Raw genomic sequence first — 17,411 nt, 5'->3', positions numbered from 1 at the left:
CGTTGATGTGACCCACCCACCCGACAGGAACACCTTAGAGGAGGGTAAGTCTAGTTTGGCTCATGGTTTCTGAGGTCTCAGTTCACAGGTGGTCAGCGAGCTCCATTGCTCAGGGCCCGGTTGAGACAGAACATCATGGCTGAAGGGAGTGGAGGAGCACAGCAGCTCAGGATGTGGCATCAGGAAGCAGAGAGAGCTCTGCTCACCAGGAACAAAATATGAATCCCACAGGCACACCCGAGGGACACACTTCCCCAGCCAGGCCCACCTGCCTACAGTCTACACCCCACTAGTCCCTGTCAGCAGATCAGTGCACTGACTAGGTTAGGGCTATCGTAACCCGATCGTTTCACCTCTAAATCTTGCATTGTCTCACACATGAGCTTTTGGGGGACACCTCTCACATGCAAACCCTAACACCTGGAGAGGGTTGGAGTTCAGACTGGGACAAGCAGAGTTCCTGTTTAGGGAGCTTTTAAGATGGTATGTAGCAGTCAGTCTCCAGTTTGGGAATACAGAGCTCCTGAGCACGCGGCCGAGGTGGAGTCAAGAGACGTGGGAGCTTGGGAGTCCGCCAGGGTCTCGGGCTGCTTTTCAAGGGAGTGTGCCCAAGCAGCCTGCTGGTTCTATCAGGAAAAAAAAAAAAAAACCAGGAAAGGATCATCAGCCGGGCGTGGGTGAAGGCAGGGTGGTCCGCTTCCCCAGCCCCAGCCGTGTCTGGCAGCAGAAACCGGTGGGCGCCGTTTCTCAGAGGGCGTTTACAAGCTTCACGTCAAGAAGTCTGAAGTTTTCCATCAAATTATTAAGAAAGGAAAGTTCTTGAGGATTTTTTTTTTTTTTTTGAAAGAATCACCACCAAACACGTTCTATATATACAGTTCATTAAAACAGAAGCCTCACGTGATATTTTTAAGAGCAGAATTATCTTTGGCTATTAATTTGTTCATTGTACCCTAAAAGTTCAGCTATTGAATTATAATCACAATTAAATGAGTGTGTTGGTTTGTAACTCTAATGAGCAGTAGTCAAATTAAACCCAATTAGGAAATGGTGATTAATGACCAAAGGCACAGATTGATCTGCATCCTGTCCAGTGCCGGAGCAGTCCTTCACTAGGGCATTGAAGCAGTTGTGTGTGCCTTGGCCACATGGGTGATCTTAAGATGCATCATCTGGACTTTTAAGTTATTTCCATTCAGATCAGTGACAGCCGACGTTTCACACTGGGGCGTCCACCTTGGAGCCTGATTTGATAACGGGCCGTGTCATTTGGAGGCTCAGGGAGCCCAGCCTCACGCCAGGCGTTTTCCTGTGAAGCTGTTCATCACACCAGCACTCCTTGTCTGTGCATGCTGCCGGCTGAACGAAGACTGAGGCCTGGACATCGAGGCTGCCCGGGCAACCTGGGGACGTTGGACACGGGGGAAGAGCCGTCCTCTGAGAACTGTTTCCCAGGGTCATCAGTGACCCTAGTGCAGGACTCTGATGCGACTCCACTAACTTTAACCTCGTCCGGTACGCCCTGGCTGGGATGTTGCTGGGGACAGAGGCCTCCGGCCTTGGCTTAGCTCCTGTTGGATGCACCAGGGGACTCTTCCTTCATGAGTTAGGAGCCTAAGGCGCGGGCAGGCATGGGCCGGGGGCACCCTGCTGGCCTCTGCCTTGTTCTCCCTCGCCCGGCTCTCTGCAGTGGGCAGCTTCCATGGGAGTCCCCTGTGGGAACCCTGCTTGAGTCACATGGGCACGGCTTGTCCAGCTGCCTGGCAGGCAGTGTGTGGCACAGGAAGGAGGCCATCCCCCCAAGGAAGGGGGGCACAGACATGTCCACCAGCCAGGGCGAGCCAGCCTTTTCTGAAGTAAAAGTGAGCTCTTAGGTGGCGATCCACGGCAGGATGGCCACTCTTGCTCGTCCAGCTGCAAAAACAGATTAGTTCATCCAGCGTGGCTGGTGAGAGCCAGAGTTCTCATACCTGTTAGTCTTCCGACCTGTGCGTTCTTTCTCTCTGATCCCTCGGCCTCGGAGGGGTTTTAAATGCTGTTTGGTTTTCCCACCTTCCCAGGTCTGCCTGTGTCTGTCAGGCATGTGACACTTATTGGGGTGGCCAGGTCACCCCAGGGAACGTGGGGCAAGGTGTGGGGATGGGTTCGGTTGCCCCAGCTTGGGGTGGTGCTGTTGGCTCCTAGCAAGCAGAGGCCAGGGAGGCTGCCGAGTCCCCTGCCGTGCCCCGTGGTCCCCCAACAACAGGGCATGGCCCCAGCCCACACCCGCAGCCCCCCTCTGCGGATTCTTGCCGTGAGGTGCCTTCCTCGGGCAACCTGGATCCATTCATTGAGCTAAAGCGGCCCGACCCGCGGCGCAGTGGCTCTGGGGCCAGGATTCCTTGAGAATCAGGCCCAGGGATCTGCAGTTGGCTGGCACCCACTTCCCGCCTTCCTCAGGCCGCTTCCCTAAATAGCTGCCCGTCGCGGCGTTAGCGAGCGCCCACAGTGTTGGTGGGCGTTTCTCTGTTTCTCTTTATACACAGACTATTTTCAAGAACATTTTCTGCTTTCTGCCTCCCCAGCCCCCTCTCGCCCCCTCTCTAGTTTTTTTTTTTCTTTTTGCAGCAACTTCAAGTAAAGTTCTGGAAAGTGTTCAACTCTTGGAACGTTGATAGTTAACGGAAAGTGGAACTGATTCTAAAGTGTCAGCATTTTAAGGCCATCTCGGCACGTCGTGTTTCAGTAGCACATTATGGTTATTTATCACAAATCAAACGCAGCACATTGCACGGAGACAGATTACTCCTCAAACTAATTATGACAGTCTCACTTCCTGCTGTTTTTACGTTCCTTTTATGTGCACGTCTCCCCTCAGAAATGTGTTTTTCTTTTGTTTAACTCCATGGCACTTTCTTCTGTTAAAATTCAGGGTCAGAGGGCTCCAGCTGCCAGTTACGTTCTCTGTCGGGGGAGCTGAATTAGCAGCTCGCCAAACCTCACGCCACCAAACAAAACACCTTAGGAATACAAGGACCACGGCTTCCTTTGATATTTGTTCGGAAGGAAAATTCATTTGTATAATCTATCAAGCATGTAACAATGTGCTTTTGATGGTGAAAATTGTTTTATAAATATTAATAGGTGGTTCTTTTCTATCATTTGTATACAGAATAGCCTTTGTTCAATGTGAATTTTTATGTAGAATGGAGGCTTCATTAACGTGGCATTGAAAATCGTCATGTCTGAACTGAGTTCGGGCCCTCCACACTGTTCTACCACTGTGGTCGTGCGCTGCTTTCCTAAAGAGAGGCCAAGGTTGAGGAGCAAGTGAGTCCTGCTCTTGCCCGCCACTTCTAGAAGTGCCTTTGGAAAGGGCGTGTCCCAGCTGCTCTGGGTTCAGGATCCTGCTACTCTAGGGCTCCTTTGTTCCACTTTGCATTTTCATTGTCACCCAGTATCGCCTTCCCTACAACAAACACAGCACTGGGGAGTTCTGTCCCTCAGTCAGTCGGTGAAGAGGGACACAGTCGCGAGCATGGTTGCTGTGTGGCCGCAGTCAGCCACTTCTGCACTTCTCTGTTGTGGGAAGGGAGGGTCGAGACACTGAGATCTGGAAGCAACGCTCTATTAGTGGCACTGCGGCCCAGAGGGATGATTCCCAAAGCCTGAGCCCCAAGAGCAGCAGCGCTTTTACTGCTAGACATCAGCAAGTTTCGGGTCCATCAAGGCCAGGGAGTTGGTGCAATTCTACTGGAGGGTGCCTGCTGTCGCCCTTATGTGGACACAAGCCGGTCAGCAGCCTGGGGACTCTGACATACCACGTAGGGACTTTCACTGCACTCAGCTTCAAGGGGGATGTGCTGTCCCTGCTACTTTGTTTCCTGCTTCTGCCACTGTGGCCATCTTGCTGCAGCTGCCTGTTCTCAGCAGCAGCCTCCGTAGCTAAGTGTCAGTGAGCAGAGCTGCTGTGTGTGGTGCAGAACCACCGCCTGCCTCACCTGCCTGTCAGCTCTTAAAATGCAAAGATTCCATTCTGTTCTACCACACTCTGCTGCTGTCGGGGAGACAGACCTCGGGTGTGTGAGAGGAGGAGTGTGGCCTCTTCTCATAAAGCTGTCTACAGAAACAGGCTCCTGTAGGTCAGAGGGGCGTGCCTGCCACCCTTCACTCAGACCCTCGATCTTTTTCTCCTACCAACTTTTGACCACCTTGGCCTTGAGCAAAGCTATGATGGAACTTGGGGGTCCTGGCAGCCCCGATTTTACCCTTATTCTCAGTCAAACATCTTCTCCGTCAGCATGCTGAACTTGCCAGCTGTTAAAATCCTTCCTTTGAGACGACTGTATTCAGAAAAGGGCTCCCGTGTGAAAACACCAGCAGAAACTCATTTCTATTACCCCAAACACAAGCCTAGCATGACTGGGGGATGGGAAGGTCCCTGGGTCACCTCTGCTGGGAGGGACGGGGAGAGTGCTGCAGATGCACCACGAAGAGGACGAGCCCCAGCTGAAGCAGGCCCCGTGTCTGTGGCCCACAGGTGGCAGCACCCTGAGCCTTGCACACCTGCCCACAGCATGGGGCTTTGCCAGCGGCCGCCACCAGCACCACAGCAGGAGACACCGTGTCCCTTGTGGAGTGGAGCTCACCAGGTGCAGGGAGTCTCCTGCCCAGGCTGCCTGGCTGGGCAGCACCAGCGCTGATTCTCACCCGTTGTTGATGTGGTCAGGGTCAGCACAGGCCTGTGGGAGTGCAGCACTGCACACTGTGCAGTAGGCAGGAAAGTCCTGCAGGTTTGACAGCAAAACCACACACACTGTTTCTCCATAGGACGGTCGATAGGACAATGCCATGGCCAGCACAACTGGGCAGTGTGTGCTTCCCAACTGACCAGTCCTGCTCCAGCAAGAGTGTTAGATTCCACGAGGTCCTGGTACCTGTAGAGTCAGATCCCACCTGCCAGGGCTTGGTCATCACAGTGTCTGTGTACCTGTGGGGTCAGGTCCCACCTGCCAGGGCTTGGTCATCACAGTGTCTGTGTACCTGTGGGGTCAGGTCCCACCTGCCAGGGCTTGGTCATCACAGTGTCTGTGTACCTGTGGGGTCAGGTCCTACCTGTCAGGGCTCCATCATCACAGTGTCTGTGTACCTGTGGGGTCAGGTCCTACCTGCCAGGGCTTGGTCATCACAGTGTCTGTGTACCTGTGGGGTCAGGTCCCACCTGCCAGGGCTTGGTCATCACAGTGTCTGTGTACCTGTGGGGTCAGGTCCCACCTGCCAGGGCTTGGTCATCACAGTGTCTGTGTACCTGTGGGGTCAGGTCCCACCTGTCAGGACTCCGTCATCACAGTGTCTGTGTACCTCTGGGGTCAGGTCCCACCTGCCAGGGCTTGGTCATCACAGTGTCTGTGTACCTGTGGGGTCAGGTCCTACCTGCCAGGGCTTGGTCATTACAGTGTCTGTGTACCTGTGGGGTCAGGTCCCACCTGTCAGGACTCCGTCATCACAGTGTCTGTGTACCTCTGGGGTCAGGTCCCACCTGCCAGGGCTTGGTCATCACAGTGTCTGTGTACCTGTGGGGTCAGGTCCTACCTGCCAGGGCTTGGTCATTACAGTGTCTGTGTACCTGTGGGGTCAGGTCCCACCTGTCAGGACTCCGTCATCACAGTGTCTGTGTACCTCTGGGGTCAGGTCCCACCTGCCAGGGCTTGGTCATCACAGTGTCTGTGTACCTGTGGGGTCAGGTCCTACCTGCCAGGGCTTGGTCATTACAGTGTCTGTGTACCTGTGGGGTCAGGTCCCACCTGTCAGGACTCCGTCATCACAGTGTCTGTGTACCTCTGGGGTCAGGTCCCACCTGCCAGGGCTTGGTCATCACAGTGTCTGTGTACCTGTGGGGTCAGGTCCTACCTGCCAGGGCTTGGTCATCACAGTGTCTGTGTACCTGTGGGGTCAGGTCCTACCTGTCAGGGCTCCATCATCACAGTGTCTGTGTACCTGTGGGGTCAGGTCCTACCTGCCAGGGCTCCATCATCACAGTGTCTGTGTACCTGTGGGGTCAGGTCCTACCTGCCAGGGCTTGGTCATCACAGTGTCTGTGTACCTGTGGGGTCAGGTCCTACCTGCTAGTGCTCAGTTCCCCAGGACTCTCCTCCCCTTACCTGAAATTCCCATCACAAGTCTCATCTCTTCTACCCTGACCCACCTGCTCTGGATTGGGGATCCTGAGACCCCTGGTAAGGAGTCCACAGGACCTGGGTTGTGGGGTGTGAGGACCCTCCAGGCCATCTCAGCACCCCGTGCCCTGTGACCAGGAAGCTGTCCATACCCCCCCGGGACCTTACAAAGGCCCCCCATAGTGGGGATCCATATCCTCTCTCCTCCTGCCCTGTGTCCTTTCTAACCCTCACCCCGACCTCAGCCCCATCCAGAGGAATCAGGGCGCCTGTCACCGGGTTGCAGACCAGATATGAGCGTGGAAGCTTCCCCTAGTCCTTCGACTCTTCAGGAGAAGGACACAGTTGTAGGGTCTCTGTCATAAATTAGGGATGAAAAACAAGTGACATTTTTAAGTTAGAAACCACAGTATCAGAGACAAAAAATACTATGCACATGTACCAATGCCTGCCTGAGAATGCTCCTGGACCTCCAACCGTAATGTGCCCCATCGAAGGTTGATTTTCTTTTAATCCCCCTGGTCTCCCAGGTCCCCCCTTGGATATGCGTGTCCCCACCCAGTTTTATGCAATTTGGTTTCCTCTTCAGGGAGGCAGCAGCTGGCCAGGCCCTGTGGTTGCTCGCCATGCAATCCCTCTGGTGAACACCAAGAGCCAGTCCACTTCTGTGCTGGTGCACCCCCTGACCCCCCGCTGCAGGACAGTGGCCTGGGCCGTCTGGCTTTGTGGGCAGTGTGAGCAGCCTGCCTTCCGAGCTTTGCATGCATCTCCATTAATTATCCTCTCTCCCACGCTGGCTGCAGTTGTCGTCTTTGTAAGGGACAGAGATTAGCTGGGAACTGTTTTGATTTACTGGCTTATTGATCTTGACCAAGAATTCTTTTATTTGAAACTCTTCACTTGGAAAGTCAATTTGATAGCCTTTGCCCATTCGTTTTGAAGGTGTCAGTTACAAGTAGTCTTGCCAGTGAGTAATGGAGGGGCTGAAATTACTAATAAATTAATTAGAATGTATTTATAAACCCCGTGGAAAGCCAAGAATGAGGTTGCTTTCCTATTGATTATTCTACCGGTCATTAACTGCTGAGAAAATGCCACTGTAGCAAGTGGAGACTTTGGTCAGTTCCTTTGGTAATTATAGGATTCTGTCATGATGATTCCAGTGTTCTGGAAGGTAATTACTCATTCCCTGCAAGTGCCCGGGGAGGGCGGGGTGGTGGGCAGTCCATGGCAAGATGAGGGACGCAAGTGGACGCCGGCTTCCGCGGGGTCCTCTCCTGACAGTCAGGGCTCACCTGAGGGAGTTGTGGTGCAGGTTGGTTTGTCAGGTGTTCATAGAGGTCAGCACCTAGTTCTGCATGGATCTGCACCAGTGTGTGGATTCCTGGTAGGGAATCCACAGGACGCCCTGGGACGCCCCTCCCTTGGGTCTGACCCCAGGATCCCCGAATGCTTTCCTCGGAGGCCAGTAGACCCTGCAGTGGCAGCCTCTGTGTTTCAGTGGGTCGGTCCAGGTGACTGTTTCTCCTTCAAGGGTTGGTGCCCCCAGCCGTGCCAGGGCAGGGACACTGTGCATTCTCACTCAAATCTGCCTGCCCCTCAGGGTCAGAGCTGAGTGGAAGGGTCAAGGTGGCAGGATCTCACGACACCTCTGTACCCAGGGAAGGTGGCTAAGGTGTTGGGTGCACGCCCCACCCCGCTGCCCCAGCCCTGCACCTCCAGGCAGAAGGCTCTGTGGATCAAGGACAGTGCTTGGGACCCGTCCCCGTGGTGAAGTGAGTTTTGCCGTGTCCCAAGGTGTGGAGATTCTGCAGCAGAAGGTGTGAGCAGGCTGTGGCTGTCTGGCCTGGCCTGGGGACAGACTGCCTTGTTGTGCAGGCCGAGGCACAGGAGTCCAGGTGGCTCTGCCTTCAGCAGACCTTGGAGCTGTGAATCAGGACGAGGGTCATTGCTCCCATTCTTTCACATAAGAAAACTGAGCCCCAGGGAGGAACAGGGTGACGCTCGTCTAGGTCAGAGCTAGTGGTACGCACTGGAGACTGCTGGAGAGTGGCTGTTTTTCTGCTCTCACAGAAACAGAAGCAGCTAATCAGGAAAGTGTGTCCATTTGCCCACCTCTCGTCGTCATTTCACATTATGTGGGTGTCCCAACACGTCACGCCCTACACACTGTGAACAAAGACGTCACATTCCTGTTCAAAAACTTTAACACAGAGAAGGTTGAGAGGTACCAGTCTGATGGAAAATCATGTATTCCGCCCCAGTGGTCTTTCCAGTAAAGGAAGATACGGATAAAAATTGCATCTTGAGAGGCCAAAGGACCAGGGAGGACAGGATAGTTACTGGGCTCCTCACCTTTCCCCCTCTGGAATCAAAAGTGATACTTGGCTGCCAAGTGCTAACGCCGAGAAGCCCCACAGACAGAGTGAGCCCAGCTGTGTGGGCCGAGCGGGCCCGTGGCCTGTCACCCGTGGCCTGTCACCCGTGGCCTGTCAGGGGCGGTGACAGCTCCTGTGGGTGTTGTAGTGACAGGGACCTGTGGGTTGAACCCACCTTCTGGAACTCAAGCCCCTGGAGAGCAGAGACGGTGCCCCAGTTGTCCCTGGCCCCAGAGTTTCCGGTCAGAGGCCACAGCAGCCTCCCCTGCCTGTGACTGAGGGTCACCTCTCTGCCAGCCCGAGGGGATGACCCACAGAGCCCCAGCGGACGCTCAGCGGTGCTCCTTTTCTCCTCCTTCAGTTGTCTGCTTTGATGCCAAGATAAACTTTGACGACAACGCTGAGTTCCGCCAGAAGGACATCTTTGCTCTGGACGACAAGTCGGAGAACGAGCCCATCGAGAACGAAGCTGCCCGGTATGACCTCAAGTACATCGGGCTGGACGGGAACATCGCCTGCTTCGGTGAGCGTCCCCGGGCCATCAGGGAGTTGCTGGGTTTTTCTAGAATTGAGCAGCCCCAGGGTTCCCAGGTGTTGGTGTCCAGCAGCAGGTGCAGTCAGGGGTCTTAGGAACCATCCAGAGTCCTTTCTCAGAGTCCACTCGGAGGGCCGTGGGTGCAGCCAGGTGGCACACTCACTGGTCATGAGGGAGGTCCTGGGCTTGACCCCAAAACCGACCCCAGAGAAAGTTCTCTCTGGTCAGCCCCCACTGGTCTAGAGCAGGGCTCCTCAACCCTGGCTCTCCTGAGGTGTGGGCTGCTTCTGAGCTGGAGGGGCGGCCACGGTGCTGTGGTCAGCCACGTTCCTGCGTACAGATCCCACGGTGAAAGGCACAACCCCGAGCTGGTGTCCAAACCTCCCTGGTGGAGAATCACTTTGCTTGGTGAACTGGTGAAACACCCTTTGCCCCAGGACTCTGTGCCAGTGTGCAGGACTCTTAAGGAGATTTGGGTTCAAACCAAAATTGCTGTTTCAAAGGAGGAAGCAGACCCTCCCTGATTCTGTGGTAGCTGAATGACAAAACACTGATCCGCTTTGCCAACCTGTTAAGAGAACCAATTCCTCCTCGTTGTCCTTGTGTGCAAGTGGCTCATTCAGCGGAGGTAAGGACGGGTCGGTAAAGGCATAAGGAATCCTGTTATTCTGCACAAGGTCACAGCGCAGAGATGTATGTACTCCCAACTTAATTGCACAAGATCCTGTTTCTAGTAGAAACAATTCATTGCTCTGGAAACTGAGGTCTTTATCTTAATGGAATTAAAATAAAAAAGATTAGTTGTGCATTAAACCAACAGCATCACTGTATTCAGAACTGAAGGGACCTCATCCCGTGGTTTGCTGTGCAGTAGAAAATGACATCCTGTCCCCAGTGGTCCCGAAGCTCTGGCTGTGCACTGGAGCAGTGAACGCAAACGTGGCAGACCACGCACAGCGTCTGATTCTGATGATCTCGTGTGCTCCCTGGGTTGAGAGCAAGCTAGACGCAGATCCTTTGCAGCCTCTGGGAAGTGTGATGAATGGACCAAGGAGCAGCCCCCGAGCTCCCATTCACACGTTTTGAATTGCTCCAAGATCAGCCGTTTTATCTTAGTTGCCCAAAGACTGGATTCAATTAGTCACAGTCTTGGGCTTGTCATGGGAATTCAAGGGTCCCAGAAAGGGAAGGGCTGTCACCGTTTCTGCTGTTGGAGGTCCTTCTTGCCTCCCTCCCTTGCTTTTTCTCCTTTTTTCCTTCTAACCGGAGGAAAGCAATTCCACATAATAAGCTAAGAAATGCAATCGATCTGTAATATGTAGCTCTGGAAATAAGAATTTCAATGTTAAAACCCTTTACCTGGTTGCTTCAGAGAGACTGCTCCACAGTTGCCGAATCTGGGCTCTAGTTATTTTAATAAGTGGTGAGCATTTCTACAGTGGTTCACAGAGGAGCCAGGCGGAACGTGGTCGTGGGCCTGTCGTTTGGGACCCGGTGGCTGCCTCCAAGGGATGCCCCCTGTGACCAGCATGTCCTCCCAGGCCCACAGTGGAAGGGGCTCTGCTCCTCTCCTGGGCCTCTCGGGCTCCTGGCCCCCTCTCACCGCTGTGTCCGCGCTCACTTGGCCTGAACTTGGCCTGCAGACCTTGCTCCTCACTGGCTCCACTTCCTTCCTGCTGTCTGCATCTCCACAAGTGCTCCCCATTCCCAGACGGAAAGCACTTCCCGACTTCATCATGAGCGTGCATGCACGTCTGGGGTGGAGTAGAATCCCCGCAGGGCAGGCATGGGCGGCGGGAGTGGCAGGCTGCAGTACTGGGAGGTGCAGCCCCAGGCCTTGCACACTGCTGAGTGCCTCCTGTCTCCTTTGCATCTCACAGTGAACGGCGCGGGACTCGCCATGGCGACCTGTGACATCATTTTCCTCAACGGCGGGAAGCCAGCCAACTTCCTGGATCTCGGTGGTGGGGTGAAGGAAGCTCAGGTCTATCAGGCTTTCAAATTGCTCACCTCGGACCCCAAGGTAATGCCCGTCTCTGTGGGACTGCACATGCTGTGCCGGCTCACCCAGCAGAGCCGCCTGCTTCCAACTGCTGAGCAATCCACACGTGGGTTTTGTGGCAGGCGGGAGCCCCGCCTCTGCCTCTGTCACACGCGTAGATTTAACTCTCCTCGTGGGCGAGAGGCTTGATGCAGCCCCCAGGATCTCATTTTGGAGGCTGTACTCACAAAGGCTGGGGAGGCGGAGGGCCATAAATAAGATGCAGCAAGTCACAGAACCCGGAGAGGTGATTCACGCTACAGCCACTCGTCCTGTGCTCACCTGGAAGGGTCCAGCCACACGCTCCTTCCTGAAGGTGCCACCATAGCACTGGAAAACTGCACCACTGCGGGGCAAGTGTCCCCCTGGGTACCCAGAGGGCCTGATGGCCTCGCCTGCTGGGTGCAGGTTGGTTTCCGTCTCTGACCTCACAATTTGTAGCACAGGCACTAAGCCCAGCCTGGCCGCAGGTGGTTTCCCGGTCCAGAGCTGCCTCCTGTGTGTCTCTTCTTACCTCCAAATGCAGCAGCTGACCCGTGGCAGGTGACTGGACGCCTTCACAGACGTCCAGTTGTCCTAGCAACTGCGTTCAGTACCAGTTTGCTTCTCTCCAGCCACTCAGCAGGGTGAGGGGGTGCTCGGACATACAAAGACAAGTTTTTGAGTGTCCTGTATGTGGTGTCCATTTAATCCTCTTGATGGGACAGTGAGGTCAATATATGCCACAGCATTGGACAGTAAATCTGAGTCGTCGTCTCAATATTGTTAGGGTGTCTAACAGATTGTTACTAAACTGTCTGATCTATACCCAGAAAATCATGAACACAAACAAAACCAGAGTCAGGTTTTTATAGGAAATGCAGCCTGAAGGTAAGGCGGACGCTTCCCGTCCGTGAGCAGCCCGTGTGGGTTCCCGTGCCTGCGTGTTTGTTGTGATCTTGGCAGTGCTTGCGGTCTGAGTATGGCTCACCTCTGTTTTCTCCTCTTCTGAGTGACAGAGGCGGGGGTAAGGTACCGTGGGTTGCTCCCTTCCTTCTCCATTGCCGCCCAGGGTCGCCCACCTTGAGCAGGGTGTTGGCCAAGGAAGACCTTTCTGTTGAGCTACCACTGCCCGTGGGCCAGGGGGACATGACCAGCCGCCCCCGATCCTTCTTCCTGCTTCTCTCTGAGGGAAGAATCATTTTCTCCCAGAGATTCCCAGACCAGTTTAAATCTGTAGAAACCGTGCACCTGACACACAGCTCCTTCTGCTGCTTGAGCCACAGGGCCCGGAGGGCGGATGGCTGTGATAAATACTGGACGTTGAGGATGCAGCGCCATCGGGGACTGAGTCTGCCAGGACAGGCAGAGGGTTTTCTTTGAAATATCTCTTCTGGGCGGCCGATCTGGAATCTTAATTTTGTAAAAATACAGGGCGGAGGGGGATGAAAAGTCAGCTGCCGAGTGGTTTTGCCGTTGCTGTTGTGGAAACGTCTCTGTAGGAGTGCTGACTTTACCTTGTGGAACATTCCCGAGCACTTAGACCCTTGGCAGGCTGGCTGTCGGCTCGGGTGGGTAAAGGTCCGTGGGGGCGAGCTCGCTCTCCTTGTGCTAAATCAGGAAAATGGATGCATAGCTCTTCTCGTGGTGCACTTTCCAAGTCCTGAAATCCCAGAGCCCGTTAAAAAGCATGGCGCTGCCGTGGGTATTTTAATCCTGGCGTCGTTTCCGCGATTCGGAGGAGTTGGAAACGGCACAGAGGAGTTGATTCTGCAGGGAGGCTGAAGGAGCTCTGGCAGTAATTACATCAGGTGGAACCCTGTGCACCTGCCCAGAAGCAGAGGTTCCCAGGAGCCAGAGCTAATCGTCTCCGCAGTATCGATCCCCCGTTAGGTGCATATCCTGAAACTCAGCAGCACAGAAGGCCTGTTAGTGGTAAACTTAGATGAACTGATACTAACAGCTGCTCGTTGTCCCATGTAAACATGATCCTATTGATGAAGTCGAGCACAGATCCTTCCAGAAACATACTGGACACGTTTCCACTGATGGTGTCAGCCACGGAGCTGCTGCCTTCCCCTCGCGGGTGGGTGAGCCCGAATGTGGCGGGTTTTCTCCTGGACCCAACACAGCATCTTCACTGGTACACCGCTGGTTGGTTTGTAGCATGTGAAACAGGTCCGTCTGCCTCACCATCCACACCAAGGCAGCTCACCCCCCGACTGCGTCCTGGGCACGTGAACACCCCGCGGTCGCTGGTCTTCAAGCTGGGCTGGCGAGAGCCTCAGGGAGTTGACTCTGCCGGTGGCAGGTTGACCAGTCTCGCCTCCTTCCATCTCCAAGCCCTAAGCTCCTGCGCTCCTGGACTCCCAGGCAGGGACGAGGGTGTGGAATGGGATCACAAGTGGGGTTCTGAGCGTGGTTTTCTGGGGAAATAGCAGGGTGAACACCATCCATGACTTTTGGGTCTGCCTGCCGCGTGTGCCCTTGTGTTGTGACTCCTGGCTTCTGTTTCCAGGGTGTAGGGATGAGCACAGGGTGTGGGGGCTGTGAGCACCACCTGTGGAGACCAAGGGCCCAGGACGGTGGCCGTCTCACACGGACCCCCATCCGCGGCCGAGGCTGAGTAATGGCGGCCTCGGGGCCTTGTTCTGAGACCCAGTGGCAAGGGAGTGGCCTGATGCGGGTGCATGCCCACTGTGACCACAGCCCTGGTGCGGATCCAGCATGAGCCGCTGTGCCCCTCACGCACCGCCGAGAAGGGTGCTGCCTGGCCTGGCTGAGGGGGGCGTCCCTCGTGGGCTGTGCGGCCGATGGCCTGATTTGTCCTGCTGTCCCTCTTTCTGTTGTGGGGCCTAGGCGTGCTGTGTAACTGCTGTGTGGCTCGGCGTCCCTCCTTCACGCAGCGGCAATAAGAACGGTGGCCACCTTACAAGGTTGTGGCGTCGGGGCATCACAACGTGCTGGGCACCTGGTGGCCTTGTTCACAACATGCTGGGCACCTGGTGGCCTTGTTCAGGTACGACCTGCGTGTGGACGGCGCACACTGCCCATTGGTCATGAAGTAGGCGTGCCCACGTGGCTCTCAGCCAGGTGCCAGAGGAGGGTCGGGCAGGCCCAGCATCCTGGAAGGTGCTGCACCCCCCCCCGCCCCCCGCCCGCCTTCCCCGTCTGCTTTCTCTTGGAAGGTGGCCACTTCCTAACCCCGTAGTGTGGGTTCGTCTCCCCTGGGTTTGAGCTTGATGCAAATAGAACCGTAAGCTGCGCCCTTCTCCAGGCCACCAGCATTCCCTCCCTGTGACCAACCCGCTGACAGGCGCTGCCTACAGGAGGTGGCCTTGGCTCGTGTTTCAGAGGTCAGCCTGGGGAAGGCTGACCCCGTTGCTGTGGCCCACAGTGTGGCCCAAGGTGAGGAGGCACATCGCAGCAGAAGGGCGTGGGGCGGAGGAGAGCTACGCGGCTCTAGAGGGGTCAGGAAGCAGAGAGCGCTCTCCTCACCACGGGCAAACCATGGACCCCAAAGCCACTTCCCCAGGGACCCACCGGCCCCAGCCCCACCCCGCCTGCCTATGGAGCCACCCCAGTAGTCATTAATCCACTGACAGGTCACACACTCTCAGTGTGTGGATCCATCTCTGAACATCTGGACAGGCAGGAGCTTGGGGGAGCCTCACCTCCTCCACAGGCTGCTGGGTTAGCGCCAGGTTAGCGCCTCTCTCCCTGGCTGGTGAGGCTGAGCCGGTGTCCCTGTCCCTCTGCCCTTTGGATGCTCTCTCTACGCGGCTTTTGCTGAGTCTGTTAAGCAGACGGCGCCCGGAGCTTGGTCTGAGAGCCAGCGTGGCCAGCCTTCCCAAAGCACAGAGAAGACTTGAGCTTGTGGTTTTGAGTGTTTCATTCCTTGTCGTTTCTGAAACGTGGACATCTGTGGGTGTCACGGCCATCTATCTGCAGGAAAAGGGGCCCAGTGTCACGGCCTGTGCCGCTTCACAGCTGATGAAAGGCCGAGAGGATCCTCTCTCTGGCAAAACCCTCCACTCAGACAACCAGGAAAACACAGTCCAGTGGCAGCGCCACCAGACATGGTCTGGGAGACGTCTGAGGGGACCCCAGCTCATTTAGCTCTGTGCGTGTGCCTCCATGTCCTTACACCCTCGGGCTGGAGGAGTGCACTGCCTGCCCCCTTTCCAGTATCAGTTTATGCAAATAGCTTAAATTTCAATAAATGTTCTTGGGATTAATATGTGCTAAATGTCTCATGTGTTTAAATTATTGTACAGTTAGAGTCGATTTAACCGTAAAGCAGAATATCGTCTTTTTATCCTAAAGCACATTTACATCAGAGGCATGGGGCTATTTAAAGATAAACTGAGATAAAATTTTAAAGAGTTTATTTGAACAAGCTGCATCTCCAAACCAGGGGAGGTTCTGGGGCTCCACTGAGGGGAGGGGAGGAGAAGGCTCCTATGGGGAGCCCAGAAATATGGCAAAGACGGTGTCTGCCTGGTGACAGTCACACAGTCGCTTTATTGGCCCGTCCCACTGTAAAGTCCTGGTAGCTTAGTTGGCATAGTTAGTCCCAGGGTTTCGAAATGTAGGCGTTGACAAGAAACGGCTCAGGCCTCTTGTTCCTGTCTGTCAGGCGAGGCCACACGCACCCCAGGGTCTCGTCTGCTCCCGGCCCCTCTGCTTTAGTTCATGTTAACAGAGCCACACCCGTTTCAGCACCCCCTTGTGAGCAGGCTGAAGTGCCCCAGGGGCCTGGGGTTCCTGTGCGTTTATTCTCCTGTGGCTCCAGCACGGCACCTCGTGACAGTGTGTTTTAGTGGCCCCCGGCTCCTGTGGTCACAGCTTGCACGCAGGACTTGGGGTGGAGCTGAGCAGGTGGGTGCAGGCAGCCTCTTGGTTCTGGTGACCCCTGACACGTAGTCCAAGACGACAGCCGGCCTGCTGGAGCCCACCCCCGCCACGCCACGTGGCCTCCCTCACACCTAGAAGCCCTTTCCTTTCTTGGAGGGGGTGCTGGAAATGGAGCCCTGGGCCTCATGCCCGCTGGGCAGGCTGTCTACACCCGAACGGCAGCCCCGGCCCCCCACTGCCGCAAAGCGCAGGTGGTACGTCCCACGCTCCAGCACACGTGTACCCTGGACATGTCCTCAACAGGACGGCCACCACCCAAGTGAGGACAGAGGCCTCCCCCTGCGTCGTGGGCCTGTGGTGCTGACCTGGGTCTCCTCTGGATGCCCAGCCCTGCAGCCCCTCACGCCCTGCACCTCAGGGGACACTCCTTGGTTCCCGTCACAGGACCCTGCCTCTCACAGCGTCCCCAGGGGACCAGAATCGCTCCCTGGAGCACTGAAAGCCAGGCTCGCTCTGCGCTCCTCAAGACGCAGCCTTCATCCCAGGATCAGCAGACCTGGGTGTCGGAGGGAGCCTGGTCAGCCCCGCGTGCTGTCCGTGGTGGCCCTCTGGACTGAGAAGGGGGATCACGAGGCCAGGTAGGGTGGAGACACCTCACTGAGGAGCTGAGGTTGGGATCTTCCCCTTGATGCTCCTGCCGTGAGGACGTCAGTGGTTGGAGCCACGAGCAAGGCCAGGCCAGGAGTGGCGTCGGGCGTTGCTCCCCAAGGTGGCACGTGAGGGCTTCCCGGTGGTTACCTGAGGTGTTACCTGGAGAAGGAGCCAGCCTGGTGCAGGAATCCCAGGACACTTGAGCAGCACAGACCCTGGGGACCCCTGTCCTCTGCCATCATCCGGGCGACGCGCCCCTGGATGCAGGAGACCCATGGCGCTGTGCCCACTCGTCCTTGTTCCTGCCACCCCCACCCCCTGCCAGGGAACTGGGAGAGTGCCTCCTTCCAAAATGCAGGGCGTGTCCCTGTGGGTGCGCCTGGAACTGGCTTGGCGTGGTGCTTTTGCTGTGTGGTCATTTGTCTTTGTTTTGGGGTATTTTACCAACAGTACCCCCTCTCTTTAGTGAATAAATTAGGGAAATGCAAAACCCAGCAAAGCATAGAAATAAATGAATCGCACGTGTACATGCCTTTTGGAGCAATAGAGTAAGGGTTTACCAGGGTGTTCCACTGCGGTCTGTCCGTCCGTGTCTCTGCGTCCCCCTCACACTGCCGTCCCGGGCATCTCGGAGCTGTCCAGGGAAGCAGGTTTTCGGGTCCGTCCCCTGCTGTGTCAGGCATGTTCCCAGCCTACACTGCGCTGGGACCAGGCTCATCCCTTGAGTCCACGTGCACCTGGGCTGTTCACGCTCCTGAAGGGCAGGGGTCAGGGGCCACTGAGGACTTGGGGGATGTCCACTTCCTGCTGAGGGC

At 55.7% G+C, this 17,411-nt stretch overlaps 1 protein-coding gene across 2 annotated transcripts in view; it reads left to right on the top strand.

Annotated features, from left to right (window-relative positions):
- Nucleotides 1–17,411, top strand: part of Suclg2 (succinate-CoA ligase GDP-forming subunit beta) — a 260,069-nt gene that overhangs the window by 142,758 nt on the left and 99,900 nt on the right. For both annotated transcript variants that reach the window (XM_077106197.1, XM_077106196.1), the window contains 2 exons: nt 8,895–9,056; nt 10,949–11,091. In XM_077106197.1, coding sequence (XP_076962312.1) covers nt 8,895–9,056; nt 10,949–11,091 — 305 coding nt within the window. The remainder of the gene's footprint in view (nt 1–8,894; nt 9,057–10,948; nt 11,092–17,411) is intronic.

Source organism: Callospermophilus lateralis, chromosome 20 (assembly GCF_048772815.1).
Source record: "Callospermophilus lateralis isolate mCalLat2 chromosome 20, mCalLat2.hap1, whole genome shotgun sequence".
In the NCBI taxonomy this organism is placed as follows: Eukaryota; Metazoa; Chordata; class Mammalia; order Rodentia; family Sciuridae; genus Callospermophilus; species Callospermophilus lateralis.
This window is presented reverse-complemented; position numbering and strand designations above follow the sequence as displayed.